Source organism: Malaclemys terrapin, chromosome 13, assembly GCF_027887155.1.
Source record: "Malaclemys terrapin pileata isolate rMalTer1 chromosome 13, rMalTer1.hap1, whole genome shotgun sequence".
In the NCBI taxonomy this organism is placed as follows: domain Eukaryota; kingdom Metazoa; phylum Chordata; order Testudines; family Emydidae; genus Malaclemys; species Malaclemys terrapin.
In genome coordinates, this window is record NC_071517.1 from 19,830,692 (window position 1) to 19,853,399 (window position 22,708).

The 22,708-nt window shown below is 44.7% G+C and overlaps 1 protein-coding gene across 6 annotated transcripts in view; it reads right to left on the minus strand.

Annotated features, from left to right (window-relative positions):
- The window catches only part of B3GNTL1 (UDP-GlcNAc:betaGal beta-1,3-N-acetylglucosaminyltransferase like 1), a 359,547-nt gene that overhangs the window by 216,125 nt on the left and 120,714 nt on the right, over positions 1 to 22,708 (minus strand). Inside the window, exon 1 of one of the 6 annotated variants that reach the window (XM_054047302.1) lies at positions 3,860 to 3,948. The exons of the other annotated variants lie outside the window; for them this stretch is intronic. Coding sequence (XP_053903277.1) covers positions 3,860 to 3,862 — 3 coding nt within the window. The 5' untranslated portion in view covers positions 3,863 to 3,948. Of the gene's footprint in view, positions 1 to 3,859; positions 3,949 to 22,708 lie in introns of those variants that run through there. 6 annotated transcript variants of the gene reach the window in all.

Consider the following 22,708-nt stretch of genomic DNA (forward strand, 5'->3'; position numbering starts at 1 on the left):
AATTCTGTGGGGTCAGTGGGCCATATGGCCAGGTTGGCATCCCCATATTATTATGTAATATATGTAACTCTTATGGTTCTACAATCACATTTTGGTTATACTGAGGCTAGTTTACATCATATTTTTATGTGCAGTGTAGCTTAATTGAGGCTGGTTTAAAGTGTGTTTTTACACGTAGTTTGACAATAATTCTGGGGTTTCCAATCTGAGGTTTTTTATTTTAGTCTTCTTGTCCTCACATTATACATGTCACAAAATCAGTGAAGACTGGGCTCCCAGTAGAAAGCAGGCAGTTTTAGCTGCTATCATACCACCAAGCTTTCCCCCAGTTGTGGAATTTCTTCTTCAAAATTACTTAATCTAGTGCTAATAAAACCTTTATACCACATGCTAAAGGGACTACTCTACTTGCAGTATGAGAATGGATTTAAAAGCATGCACTCTTATATTTTGTAATGGTTTATTTTTAAAAGTATTTCAGCATCTTCAAATAAAAATAAATAGAAAGCAAATAATTAAACTTTCTCTATATTATGTCTTTAACATGCAACATACATACATTAATCTTACATAGCATAAAAAAATAAAATAGACTTAACTAAGCTTGGCATGTGCAATATAATACCATACTAGACTCCTCGGACTCATTATAATTATTTCTAAATGTTATTTTATGAGATGACAATTTTTGAAGTTTATTAGAAATTTTCTAGAATTATAATATTCTTAGTACTCACATAACAAGCAGGACTGGCTCCAGGGTTTTCGCCGCCTCAAGCGGGGGGGCGGGGGGGGAAAGAAAGAAAAAAAGCCACAATCGCAATTGCGATTGGTGGCACTCCGGCGGCAGCTCCACCGCTTTCTTCTTCGGCAGGAATTTGGCAGCAGGTGCTTCCCTCCGAGAGGGACTTGCCCCGAATTGCCACCGAACAGCCCAATGTGCCGCCCCTTCCCTTTGGCCGCTCCAAGCACCTGCTTGCTGGGCTGGTGCCTGGAGCTGTCCCTGATAACAAGGACAACATATAAAATCAAAATTAAAAACTACTGGCTTCAGCAAACTAAGCCACATAATATAAATATTTCTCTTTAAATAGCTCATAAGAAATTAAGTAAATGCAATGCCTAATAAAAAATGCATGTTTCAACAGTCAAAAGTAGCTATTCAGTTTTTTTCCCTGCTGATCTAAATCATAAAGGCTGGTCTATAAAGAGCAGTTTTGCCAAAGGAATGGACACCAGTTTGCAAACTCAGGAGTAGATAGAACAGGCAACAGCTGTGCAAATTTGTTTTTATAAGGGCTCAAATTCATGGGAAAAAAACCTAAAACTCAACCAGCTTTACTAAAAAAATTATTCAGCTTAGTTTTTTGGCCTGAACAAAACAAAAAATTACAATACTATATATACAGAATTCTGAAATAAAGGCCACTACTTATGGTAGGGTTACCATATTTCCACAAGCAAAAAAGAGGACACGGGGGGGGGGGAGGGAGCCCCGCTCTAGCCCCGCCCCCATCCACTCCCTCCCACTTCCCACCCCCTGATTGCCCCCCTCAGAACCCCCAAGCCCCCCCCCCGCTCCTTGTCCCCTGACTGCTCCCTCCTGGGACCCCTGCCACTAACTGCCCCCTACGACCCCACTCCCTATCTAAGCTGCCCTTCTTCTTGTCCAGACTGCCCCCTCCTGAGAACCCCCCACCCTCACTGTCCCCCTACACCCCTACCTGTCCCCTGACTGCCCTGACCCTTATCCACACCCCCACCCCATATTCACACCCCGCCCCCAGACAGACCCCCGGGACTCCCATGCCCTATCCAACTGCTCCCCACCCCGACAGGACCCCCGAACTGCCGACCCATCCAACCCCCTCTGCTCCCTGCCTGCCTCGACCCCTCTCCACACCCCTGTCCCCCTGACAGCCCCTCCCCGAACTCCCGACCCATCCAACCCCCCTCCCCCTCGGTCCCCTGACCAGGGCCTGCTTTAAAGAGCCCAGGAATCGGGCTGCTCTCCAGCCAGAGCTCTGGCTGGCGCTGCTGGGGCCCGAGCCGGGGTGCTCGGCTGGCGCCGGGCTGGCGCGCTCGGCCGGAACTGGGGCTGCTGCCCTGGGGCCCGAGCCGGACCGGAACCACTGGGCACCGCTCGTCCTGGGCCGGAGGGAGCTGCTCGGCCAGGGCCGCGCCTCCCCGGAGCTCTCCTCCTCGCGCCCCCCCGCCCCAGCTTATCTGCTGCTGCCTCCCACCTGCCCCTGCTTCTTTTCAGACTTCCCGCGAAGATCTGATTCGCGGGAAGCAGGGGAGGTGGAGGAGCAGGTGGGCGGCGCGTTCAGGGGAGGGGAGGAGGGGGAAGACAGCTGCGGGGCCGGACTGAGTGGTAAGGCTGCAGGGGATGGGGGGAGCCGGGAAGGGGCTTTGGCTGCCCAGCAGCGCTTGGCCGCCGCTTTTCTGTTTATAAATAGCCGATCGGGGGGAAATCCCGGATATTTTTAGATTTTTAAAAATCCCCCACGGACGGCTATTTATAGACCGAAAAGCCAGACATGTCCGGGGAAATCCGGACATATGGTAGCCCTAATTTATGATCTCCATCCACAAACCAGTGTATTCCACCATAACTCAATGACTGCAATAATCTCTCTTTCATGCACAAGTCCTTTGGTCCAAATTCTCAAGAAGTTCATGAAGGAAAGAATCACAGAGACTGGAAATTTAAATGCATCCTTGGGAGGTGGTGGCATCTCCATCCTTAGAGGTTTTTAAGGCCCGGCTTGACGAAGCCCCAGCTGGGATGATTTAGTTGGGGTTGGTACTGCTTTGAGCAGGAGGTTGGACTAGATGACCTCCTGAGGTCTCTTCCCACCCTAATCTTCTATTATTCTTCTATGATTCTATGAAACAGTCTTATAGTTTCTTCTCTTGATTGGAGGCAACTGACATTCTTCAAAAACAACAGGAGTACTTGTGGCACCTTAGAGACTAACAAATTTGGCTGTAGCCCACAAAAGCTTATGCTCAAATACATTTGTTAGTCTCTAAGGTGCCACAAGTACTCCTGTTCTTTTTGCGGATACAGACTAACACGGCTGCTACTCTAAAACCTGACATTCTTCAGCTACAGTCCAATGCACTTTCCCATTTATTACACATATTCTTTGAGTACTAACATGGCTGTAATGCCATTTTAACCAGTCCTTGTAAGTCATGGTAGACAAACCTTAATGGGGTGGAAAAGCTCTGATGATTTCAAAGATTAAACTAAACTATCTAGTACACTGGGAGATCTTTCCCCTTCATCCTGTTGCATTCATGTTCCCTTTTTTATCCTTTTTTTTTTCCTCCCTCCCAACATGATTCTTAACTTCCAGAACTCCCAACATGACATGCAAACCTGTGCAAATTCCTCAGGAGGCTCCCCCAACCCTTTCCCTTTTTCTGACCTTCCCAATATACACACTTTTTTATCCTAGTCTGGCACCTGGCAGTTTCTCTGCAGTCTGATGGATGTAAGGAACTGTTCCATTCAAATCTGACATGCTTTGAGGATTCCACTATAAGTATCTGAGCACGTCTGTGTGCCTATGGTAGGTCTAATGCAGGGGATTTGAAACAGCATGCTGGGCCCAGCAGAGAGACTGCTAGACCTCGCAATTGCATCAACCAAGCTAGGGAGGGAGGGAAGGAAGCCCGTTAATGCTTACAGAGAACGATTAAAATATTTAGCCTTAAAAATGTTGTTTTAATTCCAACACTGAAAGACTGCGGTTCGGCCACTCCATTGCCTAACTGTAACCCAAATTCTGTTAAAAAAAAGGATCTACTGATCGTAAAGTATTTTAAAGTTATCAGTCCTATGCCTTACCATATCTTGTTGAAATGCTTAACTTGTCACCAGTGTTGAAAAGACTGCTGAAACGCTGACATGTAAACTCTTCTGCCATTACTTACGGAGGAAAAGAATCGGCCAGCAAAGAGGGAAATTGGATGCACAACAAGGAGAGAGAGAGAGAGAGGTCAGTAGTAAGCACAGGAAAGGTGACAGACAGGAAGGACTGTGAATCATATGGAAAAGAACCAACAGGAGTGGCCTGGGTATTGGGAAGAAAATAGGAGTCAGAACTAGGAAGCACTAGGCATCAAGAAAGAGAAGCATCAGGGCAGGGGGAACAAACCTATCTGCTATTACCACTAATTCAAGAGAAGAACAAAGGAAAGAGAGAAAAGGAAAGGCAAGAAAAGGTCCAAAGGCACTCCTGCAGGAGTGCAGCTTTTGGGGGGTTAAAGAGCTACCGATACTAATTATACTACATTTGCAAGGCTGGAGTATGTCACCTAAGCTGCTTTCTGGTAGGTGTAAAGGTCAGCTGCTTGTGTGAACTCAGTGCCAGGTGACATCAGGAACATCCCTATTTTGTCTCTATTTAAGTCACAAGTTACACTTTGTTTTCAATGATTTGCAACAAAGCATCATCTGCAGGATTCTCTGAGGCACTAGAAGGGTAATCAGGTAGTTATTAATCCAGTGCTGATTGGCTAAACAAATGTAATTTGAAATGCAGGAAAAGGCTGTATAAGAAATCCATTTTGCTTTATGTAAAAAAAAATCTTCCTTCACTTGAGACCTAGAGGTTCTCAGTCCTTCCACTACTGCTTCCAGGTGATCCACCGCTGTTTGGCATCTGTTGCAATATTCACCAGTATACTCATTTTCTTACTGGCATTATACAGCTACTCCAACATGCTCATTGGAGTCCCATAATCATCAATGTTATCCAGAGTGTTCTTTCTATAGCCAGAGCATTGCAGCTCACAGTTCTGTATGGGTACAACTGTGCAGAAAGCTGGAACCAGAGATCTACAGGTGTGATAAATGAACTATTTTGCTTCCTACAACAAAATTGTGTGTTATATTACGGAGCAAAATATCTGCTTAACAGAGCCGTAGAACAGACATTTTCACCTTGTACCATATCTAGCATTGAGAGAATATAAATATATTATCTTTTAAAATAAACGAAACATGCTTGCACTAATTGCCTTTTTTCAGTAACCAATGAACCTGCATGCAATTAAAAAGGCAGCAGAGTAGCAGTGCTTTCAATTCATGACTAGATAAGCTTCTTGTTTACACTGTGATTCAGAGAATACATTTGTGACTCAGCTAGGTTATTTTGCAAGCACAGGATGAGCCAAACATTTGGTTGCTTTGTTTTTAAATGAAAAAGTCTTTCAGCATCTGAAACTGATTATATGTTCTCAATTAATTTTAACAGGCTAGAGAAATAAAAAATGTTTTAAAGATTACTTCTGGCATCAGTTTGTTACATAGGACTGTATGGGCAACAGATCTCACTTGAAACAGCTGTGTAAAGTTACTCAAGTTAGCTTGCTTTTTCTCTCTTTGATAAGTGTCTAGGCTGCATGGGAATTCCAATTTATTCCAAATCTCATTCTGGTAGAGTTTATTTGCCAACCCTTTCCCCTTCACAGGCAGACTCTCTCATTTTCAAGCAGCTGCTGACATGTGAACTTCTATAAATTCCACCCACACAGACATATAAGCCACCTCAACATTCTGATACACTTAGAAAACTGGACTCGAAAACTTTAAATTCATGAAAACAGAAGAAGGGGGGGAGGGGCTGTGGGAGAAGTAGTACAGGTTGAATTTAATTAAATGAATTGCAAAAAGACAGCAAAACAGCTACATTTATTTCAGTGATCATAGACCTCACTGCGGGAAAAGGAGCTGTGAAAGTTTTTGAGATAGAACATCTATCAAGATTTCCTCTGATATCTGTACAAATAATATGTGCCTGTTCTGTAATGGAGTCTTAATAGCATCATAAAGATTTATTTATGTTCACCATGATGTCATAAAATAAACAATATGAACACTAACCTCACGGTCAAAAAAAGGAACATAAAAATAGAATAGACATGATAATATACCTGTAAGAACAATATGTAAGATTGTGTGGGTGGATCCAGTACTATGTGCATCTGTAAATAAAATAACCTTGAGCTCTCATCACTTGCAAATCCCTGCCATTCACAATCTCTAAAGCAGGGAATAGCAAATGTTGAATTCCATACAGTAAACCTATGCACTCTGTCCAATTGGGTATGGATTAAGGCAATCCTGAGCTCTACACACTGTGCAACTGGAGCACATATGGCCCCACCCTCAAATAGCAACAGAGGTGCCTGCCTTTCATCCTGGGTGGGTGGTGTTGGCAGGGCACACCACGCTAGTAAGCTCCCCATTAAAATTAATGGGGTAGTCCACACCTTTCAGAGCTATAGTTTCACACTTTTTGCAAATTCAGGCAGACATCACAGAAGTACTTACACTTGGGTAACATTTTCAAATTTTTCTTCATAACTTTTTAAAATGGAAGCTTAGATTCTGATAGAATCACATGATTCTAGGATACAAAGCCCTAAGCACTCACCTATAGCTACTATGCCTTTTTTGGCCTTGTTATCAATATCCTGATCTCTCCTAGGCACTGACAATTATGGTTTCTACTAGCAGACCTAACCGTACAACTCACTGATACCAGTATTTACAAGTTAAGGCAGGCAGAAAGAAAACATATTTTAAGAGACAGTCCTGGAAAGCATGTTTCACTGGCAGTGACTCAACATACGTGATGCTCAAACTTTTCTGGAAAGCCCGTCCAACCAGCGTACCAAATTCGGTGATGAATCCTGGTCACATGCTCCCTGAAGCATGTTGCGCCTATGCTAAGAAGAAGATGGTACAGAAGGTGGTAAATTACATAGTGTGTTAAGGAAGAAAAGTAGCAACTCTGCTTACTATTACCACAGGCTCTGCAGCTCAGAGGAACAGTCCTTAGATTTTCACAAAGGAACTGTATGTACGACAAAATTAATCTTCAACAAAATATTGATAGACGCTGCAGAACTGGAATTAATTTGCAAACTGGACACCATCAAATTAGGCCTGAATAAAGACTGGGAGTGGATGGATCACTACAAAAACTAATTCCCCCCTGCTGATACTCACATCTTCTTGTCAACTGTTTGAAATGGGCCATCTTGATTACATGCGTCTGACGAAGTGGGTATTCACCCACGAAAGCTTATGCTCCAATACATCTGTTAGTCTTAAAGGTGCCATAGGACTCTCTGTTGCTTTTTACTTGATTACATTGGCCTCATTAGCACTACAAAAGTGACTTCCACCCCTTCTTGTCAACTGTTGAGAATAGCCCACTTCCACCTTAATAGCCCACTTCCACCCAGGCAGCCACTGAAAGACCCACACATACCAATATTAAGTCAAGTGACACAAACTCTCTCTCAAAGTCGGCACAGCTATCAATCTTCTTGCACAGATGCCAGAATCCTTATAAAAAGAACAGGAGTACTTGTGTCACCTTAGAGACTAACAAATTTATTTGAACATAAGCTTTCATGGGCTACATCCCACTTCATCAGATGCTTATGCTCAAATAAATTTGTTAGTCTCCAAGGTGACACAAGTACTCCTGTTCTTTTTGCGGATACAGACTAACACGGCTGCTACTCAGAATCCTTATAATGTCCCACTGACATTTCAGAGCAGCTTTCCAAAGTTATGCATTTCATTCTAAGATTAACTCTATTAGCAGACAAATATCCTGAGCTACCATTTAAAAAATGTAAATACAGATTCTCTCTCTTTTTCCTACAAACCGTTTACATCAGGGGTGGCCAACCAGTGGGCTCCAGAGCCACATGCGGCTCTTCAGAAGTTACTATGCAGCTCCTTGTATAGGTACCAACTCCGGGGCTGGAGCTACAGGCGCCAACTTTCCAATGTACCGGGGGGGTGTGCTCACTGCTCAACCCCTGGCTCTGCCCCAGGCCCTGCCCCCATTCCACCCTTCCTGCACCCTCCCCTGAGCCTGCCATGCCCTCACTCCTCCGCCTTCCCCCCAGAGCCTCCTGCACACCACGAAACAGCTGATCGGGAGGTGCGGGGAGGGAGAGGGAGGCGCTGATCGGAGGGCTGTCAGTGGGTGGTAGGCACTCAGAGCAGGGTGCGGGAACTAATGGGGGGCTGCTGACATATTACTGTGGCTCTTTGGCAATGGACATTGGTAAATTCTGGCTCCTTCTCAGGCTCAGGTTGGCCACCTCTGGTATACATCATCTATTGCAAAACCGAAAACATTTCCTAAAGTACACCTCTACCGCAATAAAACGCTGTCCTCGGGAGCCAAAAAATCTTACCGCGTTATAGGTGAAACCGCATTATATCGAACTTGCTTTGATCCACCGGAGTACGCAGCCCTCCCCCCCCCCCCCCCCCCCCCCCCGGAGCACTATATCCAAATTCATGTTCTATCGGGTCGCGTTATATCGAGGTAGAGGTGAATCTCAGGATATATATTTTAATAGTGGGATTAGCAATCAGTTTATAAAGACAGATGCTTGTTTGGAACCCTTACCTTAAGGCTTCAGGCCTTGACATCAATAACGCTAAATAATTTATTAAACAATACCTTCATTAGTTACCTGCATAACTTATGTGCATAGTTATTTAAATCCCAGCAAATATACATTTAGATTTAAAATACATACCTTGAGAATATCCATTCACTTTACTTACTGGATTTTTTGTTTCTATTTTGTTACTGGAATATCACTTGTAATTGCTGACTTGTACAAAGTTTAAGGAGTAAAAGTTAAGTCTACAAAGTGCTATTCCTGTTGCCCCACTGAGTGGTAGTTTATTGTTGGGTAAATCACCTCACTTCTCTGTACTGCAGTTTGTCTTTCTGTAAGATTGGTATAATAATATGATTGCCTCAAATTCATCACAGCAGTATTAGAAGAGTTACTTAATTCCTGTTTGTAACATGTTTTGAGATCCTCAAATGAAGTACATGATATTGCTATATTGATAGAACACAATAATGAAGCATTTTAACATAAATAAATACTTGGAGTTTGAAATTTTGGAATTTGAATTTTAAAAATTGTGTAGAAATGTTTTGCCTTAACAAAAATTAATAGTGTCACTAAAAATAAAATAGTATTATTCCACAGGCATTCTTTCATCATTTCTAGTGGTACCCTTCATTTTAAATTCACATGCTACAGATTTATCAAAAAAAGCAGCCAAAATTACCAACTATTTTAAAGAAAACTGTCCTGTAGTTCATTATGCAAATTCATTATAAAGAAACAAAAAAGTGCAACAGGGAGCCAGAAACATGATTTTTAATTAATTTAACAAATGTTAAAAATGTAATCTATAGAGTTTGATCAATATAGCCCCGAAGGACAAAAACATGACATCTGGCCTACTGTTCTCAGAGGCCAAAAATTTAAATGTGTAATTCGCAGCAGGTTGATGCTGGAGCAGAATCTAAACTGAGATACACAGATCTGTATTGCCATTGCTTACTGTATTGGTGCAGCTTTCAGCCGATCCCTACGTGTCAGAAGGAAAAACAGAGGACTGGGAATCAAGTAACTTGAGGATGTTCCAGCTCTGCCACTGATTTGCTTTATGACCTTGGCAAGCCTCTGTTAGCTTTTACAGATGAGGAAAATAAGGTATCACATAATCCAGACACAACCTTCCCTCTATTATTGACTGTCCATACTGGATACATACAATTAAATTTAAAAACGTTATTTAAAATCTGGGATTGAGGGGGGTAACAGAAGGGATCTGGCTTTTATATTTGTTTGGGGCATACAATTGGGGAGTTGTGGACTGCTTTATCTCTTATGATTACTGAGAAATTACTGTACTGCCTTTATACAAATGAGAATGCTGGTACAAGGAACTGCATAACTAAGAAAAGAGTGTACAGCTATGACCAGAAACCCTATCATATATTGTTGACTGGTGGAGATAATTTCATTTCAGTCTAATATACTAAATGGGATAATTTAGAAATTAAAAAGATAGGCTACACAGACAAAAAATATTTCAGCCTCACTGTGTGTAACACTGAAGTGTCAGCTATCACTTAAAAATGGTCAACAAGAATGCAGGTAAAGAAACTAAATTTTCCGGAAAAATGTTTTGGCTAAGTGCTGTCTTCACTGTTAACTCATCAGAATATTTATCCACAAGTTTATAACTCTTGTTTTAGTCAGCTATAACATACAACAATATGGTCTAATATTTAGCTCTGCTTATACCTACACATATGGAATGACACCATTTTTCAGCAGGCTTATAGGTAAGCATTCCAGCGTAAGCTCTTCCAACTTTGTACTCCAGCACATGCATCTGTGTATTTACACGGTAAGTTACATTAACATTTCCTGTCCTTTGTTCCTGACAATTTAGTACAAACCTTGTAACAACAATGGCAATTTGCCATAATGGCTGTAGCCATTCAATCATTTTGACTTAAAAGGAAGTTCATTTGTGCCCCTATCTAGCACCTTAAATCTAATACAAAATGAGTCTTTCTTCTGCACTGCATCTTTCATAGGCTAAACCATTGAGTGTAGAACCTGAAGCTCAGGAGTTGAGGGAAGTGAGACAAATAAATTATACCCGCCACTGAATATGTAATTTTTTTTTGCCCCCTGTTCCATTACATAGCTCCCAAAATGATTCACACTTATTAACCAAAGCATAAAATCCCAAACACAGAGATATATCTAGCACCTGGTGGATGCTACCCAGAATACTGGGAGGCTGTCCATGCTATTGCAACACCATCATACACGGGCACTGCATACCCTACCAGTTATTTAAAATGACAAGAAATCTTTTTATATTGCACTAGATTTTATCAGTACTGTTTCCTGCCCTATATGATACCTTATTCTGCACAACTGTAAAGATGCAGAGCCTAATATAATTATTAGACAGAAGTTAATTGTCTCAGATACCATGGTTATAGGTTTGGTGCAAAAATCTAGGTAAACTGATCAAACAGTTCAATTTCAGAACAAAATATCAACATTTCCTGCAGAGCCGAAATTCCAATTTTTTTGTTTGAACAAGTCATTTAGCTCTTTTCTGACATGTTTCCAAGGCTTCCTGAGTTGCCCAGAGTGCCAGCAGCCCCATTAGTCTCTGGGAGCCTTGCCTCTGGGGCAGACCACCTGGCAGGATGCCAAGGAGCCCAGAGGCTGGAACTGCTGGGAGCCATGACTGATGTGGTCTGCCTTGCCTACTGCCCTGGAGGGAGGGATAGCTCAGTGTTTTGAGCATTGGCCTGCTAAACCCAGGGTTGTGAGTTCAATCCTTGAGGGGGCCACTTAGGGATCTGGGGCCAAATCAGTACTTGGTCCTGCAAGTGAAGGCAGGGAGCTGGACTTGATGACCTTTCAAGGTCCCTTCCAGTTCTAGAAGATAGGATATCTCCATTTATATTTAAAAAAAAAAAGGGGGGGGGGGAGCCGGGAGTCAGGACTGGTGAAGAGCGGCAGAGCCAGAGAACTGGAAATGGTTTTTCCAATGGGGAAAAAAAAAAAAATCAGAATTTTCCAGCAAATCTGAAATTTTGTAGAAAGTCAATTTTCCATCTGAATGGTTTTCCACTGGGAAATTCCCAACCAGTTCTACAGAACATACTTTCTGAATCTCAAAATATCCCAACCCAGGAACTCTTTTCTTTTAGAGGTACTACCTTTTAAAAGCAACAAAACAGAATGAGGGGGAAAACTGCCAAAGTTAACCAAGCATATCACTAAAAAACAGTACCCTAGCTGGAGGTCACAGCAGAAAGAATAGGCCAAGAAGACTGAACTATCCTCTCATTCCACTCCACTGAACTAACCTTTTCCCACTCTACTCTTCTCCATGTGAAGGCCATGGCAGTAGGGTGACCAGACAGCAAGTGTGAAAAATCAGGACGGGGGTGGGGGGTAATAGGAGCCTATATAAGAAAAAGAGCCAAAAATCGGGACTGTCCCTATAAAATCGGGACATCTGGTCACTCTACATGGCAGGGTTGCGGTGTGTGAGGGAAGCTTCCTCCATCACTACTTGTACTTGTTGTTAAAGGACTTCAGCCTCTAAAGCTCTGTCTACACTAGTAATTATCATAACATCTCCCACCATTATACCACCAGCCATGCAGAACTACCAAGGGCAGAAACCAAAGTAGGAATTATAGTGTAGACAATGCACTGACATTTCTAAACACCAGACCATCTAACTCTGCTTTCAACACTACGTGGTGGTTAAAGTGCAGTTGAGGGTAGTGGTGGGGAGGTGCTGCCTATACTAGCACCCCTGCCTTTGCTGCTAGCTGTTCAGCTGTACCAGTTATGTGCAATAGTGGGAATTTTTAAGAAAACTGATAACATAGACAAGGTCAAAGGCCATGTCAATCCATCACCTTCAATCAGCACTAAGTTCACAGAAAATAATCATTGTTTGAGCTATTGCTTAAAAACATGTTTTTTCCCATTTTAGATTGTGCTCTGAATATGGATTAAATCAAAGCAATTAAAGAGGAGTCTCAGAGGGGAGGCACTTAATTAGGCAGGGAATCACTTGGGCACGATAAAAGGCTAAGGAACATAGTTAGAGGGAGACACTTGAGAAGAAAGGAAACTCCAGAGGAGGGGAGCTCCCAGAGAGCCTGAAACAGGCAAAAGCCATGTTCCTAGGATGTAGAGCCTGAATTTGACGAAGCTGTACTCCCAAGGGAGGGAGACTGAGCTAGGCAGAATCTGTGCTCCTGAGGCAGGGAGCCTGAGTCCAAGAGAAGCTGCACTCTTAGGGCAGGACTCTTGGGTTAAGCAGAACACAATCTCCTAGGGCAGAGAGCCTAAAGGAGGATCCTGGAAAGACAGAGCTCTCTGGGGAGCCTACCATACCACAGAACCTGGAAGAAATGCTTCAGAGAATGGGAGTCACTGTCAACAAAAAGCCCTCAGTGCTTGCCTAGTATTTGGAAAAGCCCTTGAGAGACCTCAATGGACCCCAAGTCAGAGGAAGCCTCTACCCAGATGGCATTAGGAGACCTGAGGTGAGAGCAACCAGATGGAGAGCCTCAATGGAAACGAATACTGAACTCAATACAAGTGACCGATAGACTGAGTGACTGAGTCCCTCGGCCAGGAAGTCGAGATAGAAAGCTGTCCTGTATGCCTGTGTGATGTTTTCTGTTAAACATTTTCTGTTCAATAAAGCAGACCATCTAGGGAGGGTGGTCTTTATTACCTGAAGCTGGTCTGGCCTTGTTTATACTCTGGTGGAGGGAACTTGGGGCAGCCGCACCATCTTCAACCAAAAGAAGGTACTCTGGCTTTTACTCTGAATTTAAATTAGCACAGTAATGAAAGGATGGTATGCTCCCTCTTTGTGAAGGCATACCACAGTCCTCTTGCAAAGAAACACAAAAATGTACACAGTAAGAGGAAAGCAATAATATTTTATGCACCAGTTGGCATACACCTTTTAAAAGGAGATACTGAACCTTCAAGCATTATTATCCTCTCAGCTATGAACTAGAACCAGACCCTCACAAAAGTGACTTTGTACAAGTTAACTGGGGTATAACCCACTAAAGCTGCTATTGCTGTCACCCAGCGTGCTGACAGGAAATAGTTGCTGCCTTGAGCCTTGATCTACCCACGTGAAACAGAGCTTGCTGGCTGACCACAGACCGGCCTCTGTTCCCTTTACAATTGTCAACATCTGCTGTGCAGATCTATGAATAATTTTATGACAAAAAAAAATTCTCTCCTACTGACTCCAAAGCTTTTTTACACACGTGTAATCTGAGGCAGACTTTAAAAGAGACCCCATTTTGTTCACAGGTTAGGATTTACATTCTTTTAAAAACACCATAAAAATGGAATTCATGGTGGGACAAGACGCTTTGTTGGCTGCTAGCTTTTAAAATCAGGCGGCTGGATAAATGTTGGCAGTGGCTATAATCACCATTTTCAAACACTGTATGTGCGGGGGCAGCTCATTTGTGGTGGGGCGCCATGGTAGCAGAAGCCACTGGCTGCAGTTCCACGGGTTACTGCAATTGATCCATGCTCAACTAAAGCAATGTTGAACTCAGAAACATCTTACTCTTGAAGGGCGAGCATGTAGAACTGCAGGTAGCAGGCATCTAGCATGGGAATGGTGATTCTACTTTAAGTTACAAGAAATAATAAACTGGAAAACTGATTGCCAGAGTTATCACTTGGGAGCTATACTGTTTCTCTAATTTCAAGTGTGCTGTCAGACTGAGATACTCTAAGATTATAAATTTTAAGTCATCAAATCTAATCAATTTCATTATTTACATTTGTGGTCCTCCCAGAAGAAGTGGGTCATTAGCAGAGAGGTGGATGGAAGTGTGGGGATTCTGTTGCACTGAGATCACAAATGCATTCCATGCTTAAGAGAGCTTTATGAAAGGAGGAAATGAAATAGGCACTGAGACTGCTGTCATTGGCTGAGCAAATGATACTAGAGTGGGAAACATGAAAGACAAGATTCAAGAAGTATGCCAAAGCACATTTATGTTAGGCCCTTAAGGTTAAGGGTGAGAAATTTAAATGTGATATGGAGGGCAAAGTGAAGTCAGTGCAAGTCTAGCGTCCCATACTTAGCACAACAGCAAAAATTAGGGAACGGAACTGTTGTCAAAGAAGGTTAATTACAAAGGGTAAAATTTTCAAATGTGCTTAAGTTGTTTATGAGCTTAAGTTCCATTTTCAAAAATGAGTTACTTTTGGGGACTACCCAGATCAGTAAGGGGTTCTCTCATGGCTAGCCTTATAACTTTGGGGGCCTTAATGCTATGCTGCTATGGCTCACAGTCTTGACACCAGTAGCCAGTCTACAGACATAAAGCTCTCACCCCTGGCTTTCACCAGCCTAGTTACTTTTTGCAGAGTGAAATCAACAGCCCTTCTGGTCCCAAGTCTCTTCAAACCAGTCTAGCCCAAGTACTGAACTACCAGAAGCCTGGACTTTCCCCTCCCCCCTCCCACACCTTTCATCACCCCCAAAGGAGTGAAACCTGTTCCCCAGTTATCAGTTCATTTTGGGACACATGCACCGCACAGTTTGAATAACAGAGTCCTGTTGGGAGTAAAAATAAACAAAAGGTTTATTTAACAGAAAAGCCAGATTCAAAATGAAATGGCTAAGGGGAAGCAAACACACACAAGCTATACAGAAAATAAATAAAAATGCAACCTCAGATTTTACACTTATATTGGAAAAGGGATTTTTATCTAATATATAAAGTACCTATTGCCTTTGCTCAGTTTCCCAGTGTGCCCTGTGTCAGAGGGGATCCAGTGTTTCACAGATAATATCCCACCTAGATGCTGCCCTTCAGTTTCTGGGTAGCCTTCACTTCAGTGCAATCAAATTTCTGTTCCTCATTTAGGTAATTATAGACTATCAAGTCACCCTTTAAGCCTCTCTTTATTAAGTTAAGGAGTTTGTGGACTTTCTCACTGTAAGGCATGTTTCCCAATCTTCCATCAACTTTTAGCTCTTCTCTGAACCCTCTCCATTTTTTCAGCATCCTTCTTGAATTGTAGACATCAGACTTGGACACTGTATTCAAGCAGTGGTGACACGGTGCCAATTACAGAGGTAAACGACTTAGAAGATGCTATCTAATACTAGTATAAGAGCAAGAGAGAGAGAGAGGGAAAAATACAGGACAGCTGAGATGCACAGTGGCACTGACTGGCTACCTAGTTGTGGGGTTTGTGTTAGCAGCTCTCCACAGCAATAGCATTAGAAAACAGAGAGAAAATGAATCAAAGAACAGATCAAGACTGGGAGTGGTAATGTCAGAGAAAATTTTGTTTGGAATTTTTCCAAGACTGGAACATAAAGTGGTGTGAAACTTGGCTGAGGGGGTTTTCCTCACCCAGTCCTAACCACAGCACAGGTGGAATATTATCTTTTGTAATTGCTGCACAGTAGACAGTTATCAACCTCTGTTTAACCATAAAAGCCTAGGAAATTAACTAGCCTCACTGTTATTTCTCTCTTCACTATCTTTTCTGATTAAAAATTTAGTTGTTTAAATTTAAGTATTTCCCAAGATATTCCAGCTGCTAATTCTCTTGCAGTAAGCCGTTGCTCCTCCTGGCTTGAGACCAGAATTCAGAGCACAATTGCCAGGAAAATATTTGCCCTAATAAGCCCATTATCAATGGAAGACTGAGATAGCACAGATATTAATCTTTTAGCCTGGGTGCATTCTATATAAAGGGAGTCAAAGCCCACCTTTAGTACAACAGAATGATTTTTGCTTCTGGCGCTTTTCAGAAAGACATTTGTCCTCAGCAGGAAAGCCCTCTGCAATCTGGTTACCTGCCACCTGATAACCAATTTACCATTGATGATTTTGGTGTCTCCCAAAATATTAAGGAGACACCTCAAGAATCTCAACCATTATGATACAGAGGCAGAGAGCTTCATAGATACTAAATATTCAGGAGAAAGGAATTAAATCTGAAATTCTCTACCATCCGCAGAGTGTGCCTTATTAGAAACTGCCACACAATTTGCTCCTTGCAGAATGAATGCTGAGTTAAATTAGTGGTAATCTGTGGCTGATTTGTGGGATATGGGGGGAAGACACTGAGACACTCTGTACCTCAAAGTAGCACTCTGGAACCCCCATATTCTCAAATCTCACATGATTATGATGTGTTTTGTACAACATATGCATTGTGAGGTATCATTTAAGAAGTCTAGATCTGTTGAACCTTAATATCCTGTTGAATTGTATGTGTTATAATTGTATGTGAACTTAGGAAGTATGATATGTGTGTTACTGAAATATGTTGTGAGTTTGGGAAATGCCCACAGCCAGCCTTTCAGTAGGGACAAAGGAGCAGCCATCAATGGCCAGACAGGCATTAATGGCTCATCAAGACCCATTCCACCATCCCAGAGGTTTCTCAGGACTTGTCTACACTGGAAATTTACAGCGCTGCAACTTTCTTGCTCAGCGGTGTGAAAAAACACCCCCCTGAGCGCAGCAAGTTTCAGTGCTGTAAAGCGCCAGTGTAGACAGTGCACCTATGCCACTTGTGGAGGTGGGTTTTTTTAGAGTGCTGGGAGAGCTGTTTCCCAGCACTCTGCAGCAACCACACAAGCCACGTTAAAGCACTACCACGGCAGCGCTTTAGCATTGCCAGTGTAGACTAGCCCTCAGAGAAGGCACCTATGCCATGGGGGCAGATCAGCCCACATCACTGCAAGGATCTTTCTAGCAGCTGGAAGAAGGTATAAAAAGAGTGAATGACATCATCACTTGGCTTCTTTCCCCCACCCACATCTCAATACCTAGAAGAATGTCTGGAGGACAAAGACTTTGAACTGGGGAAGATTGGTCCCAGGCTGGAAGGGGGTCCAGTCTGTGTATTGAGGAACTGTAAGCTGACTGTACTATCCTGTTAGGGTGAGAAACTGTTTGATTCAAATCTTGCTTAGTCTAAGTTAGAATTTGGACTACACATTTATTTTTGTTTCTTAGATAACCAACTTTGATCTCTATGTTTGCTACTTATAATCACTTAAAATCTTTTTCTGTGGTTAATAAATCTGTTTTATATTTTACCTAAAACAGTGTGGTTCTGGTTGAAGTGCTTGGGAAATCTCACCTCAGACTACAAAGGCTAACATATGTCCATTCCACACTGAGGGAATGGCAAACTAATTAATGAACGTGCACTGCCAAAGGAAGCCTTGAGCAGGGTAAGACGGCACAGTTCTGAGGTGTAGGGCTGGAGCTGGGAGGAACTGGCTGGAGCCTCTCTATTTGCTGGTTCATGAGCGGCTAGGAGATCATTCATGTAACTCAGTTGGGTGTGTCCCTGCCTGTGAATGGCTGTGTAAGTACAGTGCCTGTCAGAGGTTTGTAACTTGACATTAGCATCACAGTGTGAGAGACAACTCAGGCTGGTGGATTTGGAACACTCAGCAGTCCCACAGTCCAAGTTGCATGCTGGGGACCCCATCACGGACACACAATCCTGTGAGGGAATAAAGGTGAAACCTGAAAGGAAAGGTGGGAGTGAAATCTGATAACTGTTGTCGTAATCCTAACAAATGGCATAAAAGACTACTGTGGAATACACTGACAATGATTCAACACCACAAAGGAGAACACACAGTACAAAACCTGAGGCCAAATTGTTGAAAAATAAATAAATAAAATAAATAAAATGCAAACAATAAAAAAATAAAAAAAATAGCATAATAATCATACAGACGGTTAGGCAGAAGTGTCTCCTGCAGATGAAAGAGTTCAGTTTTGTGGGTTTGGCATGTATTACTTTTTAAAGTAAATTTCAATTAAGCTGTGAGCAAGTAGGTTTTCATATTAACCAAGACATTTCTCACTGTTCATCTAGTGAGTGAAGGTGTGAAAAAGTATCAGTGGATATGATGCAAATTTTCCAGTCATTGGCTCAGAGTTGCACCTAACTAGTGTTTAAAAAAAAAAAAGGAATTCCTTTGGGAAGTAACATAAATCTCCTATTCTGAGCCACAGTACAGGTGGGAACTGAGATAGGGAACTAGGACCTACATTTCAGTGCATCACCTTGCAATATTCCTAATTCTGACATAACCTGAATCCTCTAATCATTTCACCAAGCATCTATTTTGATGCAACACCTCTGCTCAGTAAACATTTATCACATCTTCTGAATCCCCCTGGCAACAGGATTGTTGTTGCTTAGTATCCAAGCTGATGAACAAAGCTAGGCCACAAAGAAAATTAGGCCCTGCTTGAAGAGAGTCAGAGATTGAGTTCTGCAGAACACCAAGCTGAGTACATCTTCTGAACCTTGGTTGGGATTTTCAAAGGAACCTAAGGGAATTAAGTGCCCAACTCTCACTGGCTTTCAATGGGAGCGGGGCACCTAACTCCCTTAGGCCCCTTTGAAAATTCCAGCCCCTATGTCTTCATCCAGCTGAAGGTTCAGAAAGGTTTCTATTTTGTCATACTTGAGTCTCTGGGATTCAGGGTGTTGGAAACTCTTTCATGGAAAAGGAATCAGCATTGAATCTTCAATTCTAGCAACCTCAATAGCTAGATTCCTGACTTAGATTTGTGGTGCATAGTTCTGGCTGACCAACAACTGACTTTCTAGTCCCCGGCCACTCCTGATGCCCCTTCATTTTTGACCAAATACTACAGCTCAACTGTCATTGTAGACAGACTATCCTATGAAAATAGTCCCTTAGTTAATTACTCAAGTAAAAGATAAAAGGATTGATGCCACATTTCCTCATTGCATGGAGACCACAGTCCTTGAAATGTTAAATGCCCACTGGTAGTGGTACTCACCAATGCCAGCAACAGGTGGAGTAAAACAAAAGGCAGCTTGGACCCACCTCATTAATTATAAGTGTCAACAATCTATTTGGTGTTGCACAATACACAAAAAAAAAGACAAGAACCTGTCCCAAAGAGTTTATAGTTAACAAATGTCTCCAGTCTTTCAGAAATGGAGACAAAACATGACAAAAGGGAATGGGGTGAAGATCTGTATGGAATGCCATTATATGGGTGCCCAAATCTCAGCATAATAGCCCTTCTTCGTAAAGTTGTAGAAAAATTGCGTTCCACATGTGATGCAGTAGGAAACGAGAGATGTGACGCAGTAGGGAGCGGGGTGGATTGACGGGGATGTCGTCTAGTTTTACTGGGACTGTCTGCATTGGGGATGGGATAACAGGAGATGAGTCTGTAACCTGAGCCAGGAAGGGGGTGGGGCCAGGTGACACCTTTACCCGGGTAACTGGACAAAGGCTAGAGGAGGAGCTGGGGGGAGGGGGAAGAGAGCCTGCTGGAGGGTTTTTGGTTTCAGTTTTGTGCTGGGTGGTGGAACGCAGGGAACCCCAAGCCTGGGGTCTAAGCTCCTTGCCCCCCAGAAGGACTCAACTGAGGGGTCCTGGTTGTACCTACAAGCTCTGTTTTAGACTGTGTTCCTATTGTCCAGTTTTACTGGGACCGTCTACAATAAACCTTCCGTTTTACTGGCTGGCTGAGAGTCACAGTGAATCCCAGGAAGAGGGGTGCAGGGCCCTGACTCCGTGACAACTGTAGGGAACGAGAAATGTGACACAGTAGGGAGCGGGGTGGATTAACCGGGAAATATCGTCTAGTTTTACTGGGACTGTCTGCAATAAACCTTCCGTTTTACTGGCTGGCTGACAGTCACGGTGAATCCCAGGAAGGGGGGAGCAGGTGCAGGGCCTTGACTCCCCCACACTCTGTGGCAACTGGTGGTAGCAGTGGGATCTACTGCACCTTGTGGACAGCGCTTCCTGCAATAAGTGACTGGGGAGCAATAAAACGAAGGGGGATTGACGGGGACCAGGTGTGCTGAAGATTCAGAGAGAGACCGTTTCAAGGGGCGATTAATCCCTGGGAGTGTGTGATCAGAGAGAAGGACTTTTGCAGTAACAGGGTCCCCCTGGGGATTGCAGTGAGCGGTCCCAGGGGCGGAGGAATCTACAGCTCGACCCTGGCAAAGAAGTGGTGACCTCAAGAAGGGCTGGCACATTAGGGGAAACTGTGGAAAGCTGAGAGCACAGGCCTGCGAGTGGCCAGCAGGAAGATGTATGCTGTGCAGGCAGAGCGACCTGGTGGAGCTGTGCAGGCAGAGGGGCTGCGCATTGGGAGGTCCACCAAAGAACAGCTGATTGCCCAGTTGGAGGAGAAGGATCGCTTGGATGAACCGATCCCTGTCCCTAAGAGAAGCCGCCCGGCGGACGCAGCGTGGGCCCCGAGTCCTGATCTGTCTGGGAGGAGTCAGACTGCTGCTGAGGACATTCCGAGACCCTTCCTATCTATGCCTAGGGGAGGGGTTGGGGGAAGCCCAGCGAATACCGAGGGCACCCTGACGCCGGCAGCCAGCAGGGGATCCTCCCGGCGGAGCTCCCCATCCCTGGAGCGGAGGCGGCTGGAATGGGAGAGGGAGATTAAATTGATGGAGCTGGAGGATCACGAAAAGCAGCGGCAGCATGAGGAGAAGCAGCGTCAGCATGAGCTGGAGCTGGCCAGGCTGAGGAGCAGTGGGGCCACAGCTGCGGTGAGTGAGGGGGGACCCAACACTGCAAGAAGCTTTGATAAGTGCTTCCTGGCCCAGCGTAAGGAGGGGGAGGACATAGATAGCTTCCTGATGGCCTTTGAAAATGCCTGCGAGATGCACAGGGTTGACCCTGCAGACAGTTTCTCTCCCCCTTACTGGACTCCAAAGCCGTGAAGGTGTACAGCTGAATGAAAGAGGCGGAGGCAGGGGACTACGAACTGTTCAAAAAGGCCCTGCTCCGCGAGTTGGGGCTGACTCCCGAGATGTACCAGAAAAGGTTCCGGAGTCAGCGTTAAACCCCTGAGGTCACATACCTACAACTGGTCAACTGGATGCAGGGATGCCCGCAAGTGGACAGCTGGGGCCCACGCTAAAGAGGACCTGCTTGACTAATCGTACTGGAGCAACTGTATGAACAGTGCCCATCCGAGCTGAGGCTACGGTTGGTGGACAAAAAGTCAGAGAACCCGCAGCACGCGGGGTAGCTGGCTAACGAGTTTGTGAACAGTCGGTTAGGGGGTAGCAGGGAGGAGTCCCAAAAGAACAGGCCCACCACGATGCAGAGAGAGAGTCACCATTTGACCTCCCAGCGGGGAAATATAGAGAACCCCCTCCAAAGGGGAACACCTAGCGTCAGGACCATCCGACCCGCTCAAGGGGACCAACGGGACATGAGCAGCTATTACTGTGGCCAGAGAGGCCACATACAGTCCCAGTGCCCCAAGCTCAAGGACAGACTGAGCAGACCCAACCCACACTGGGTTAACTGGGTAGGGACCCAGCCAGACGAGGGGCAGACGGCCCAGGCAAAGGGGGCTGACAGCTTACCACCTGCTCAGGAGGGAGGAGTGCTCCAGGCCAGCTCCTCTGGATGGCTGGATGCTCCAGACTCAGGGTTCTCGGTTTACAGGGTGAGTGTGGGGCTGTCCCTCTGGAGACAGTGCCTTGTTCCCCTGAAGGTAGATGGGAGGAAGGTCAATGGATACTGGGATATGGGCGCGGAGGTGACGCTGGCCCGGCCCGAGGTGGTGGCCCCAGCTCGGGTGGTGCCCGACACCTACCTGACCCTGACGGGGGTGGGCACAACCCCATTCAAGGTGCCCATGGCGAGGGTACACCTGAAATGGGGGGCCAAGGAGGGCCCCAAGGATGTGGGGGTGCACCACCATTTGCCCACTGAGGTGTTGATGGGGGGGTACTTAGAGGAGTGGCCAAGCAACCCCCAGAACACCCTGGTCATGACCCGTAGCCAGAGCTGGTGAGGGGCACGATGCCCTGACCTCGGGAAGGGTATCACACCGGAGGCGCAGGACCCTACTCCGGGGAGGAGGGAGCACCTAGGGACATGGCTTAGAGAGGCTGCGGCTTCACAGCCGGCGAGCGAGAGGGAGCAGGCCCCCATCCTTTTCCCAGCCACTGAGTTCCAGGCCAAGTTGCAGAAAGATCCCTCCTTGCGGAAGCTAAGGGAACTGGCCGACCTCAGTGTGGTACAGACAATGGGGAGAGGTTGCCAGGAGAGGTTCCTGTGGGAGCAGTGGTTCCTGTACTGAGAATGGGCGCCCCCAAGGGACATGGAGTCCTGGGGGATCAGGAGTCAGCTGGTTGTGCCCCAGAAGTATCGCCGCAAGCTACTGTACCTGGCCCATGACATCCCGCTCGCAGGACAGCAGGGAATCCGGTG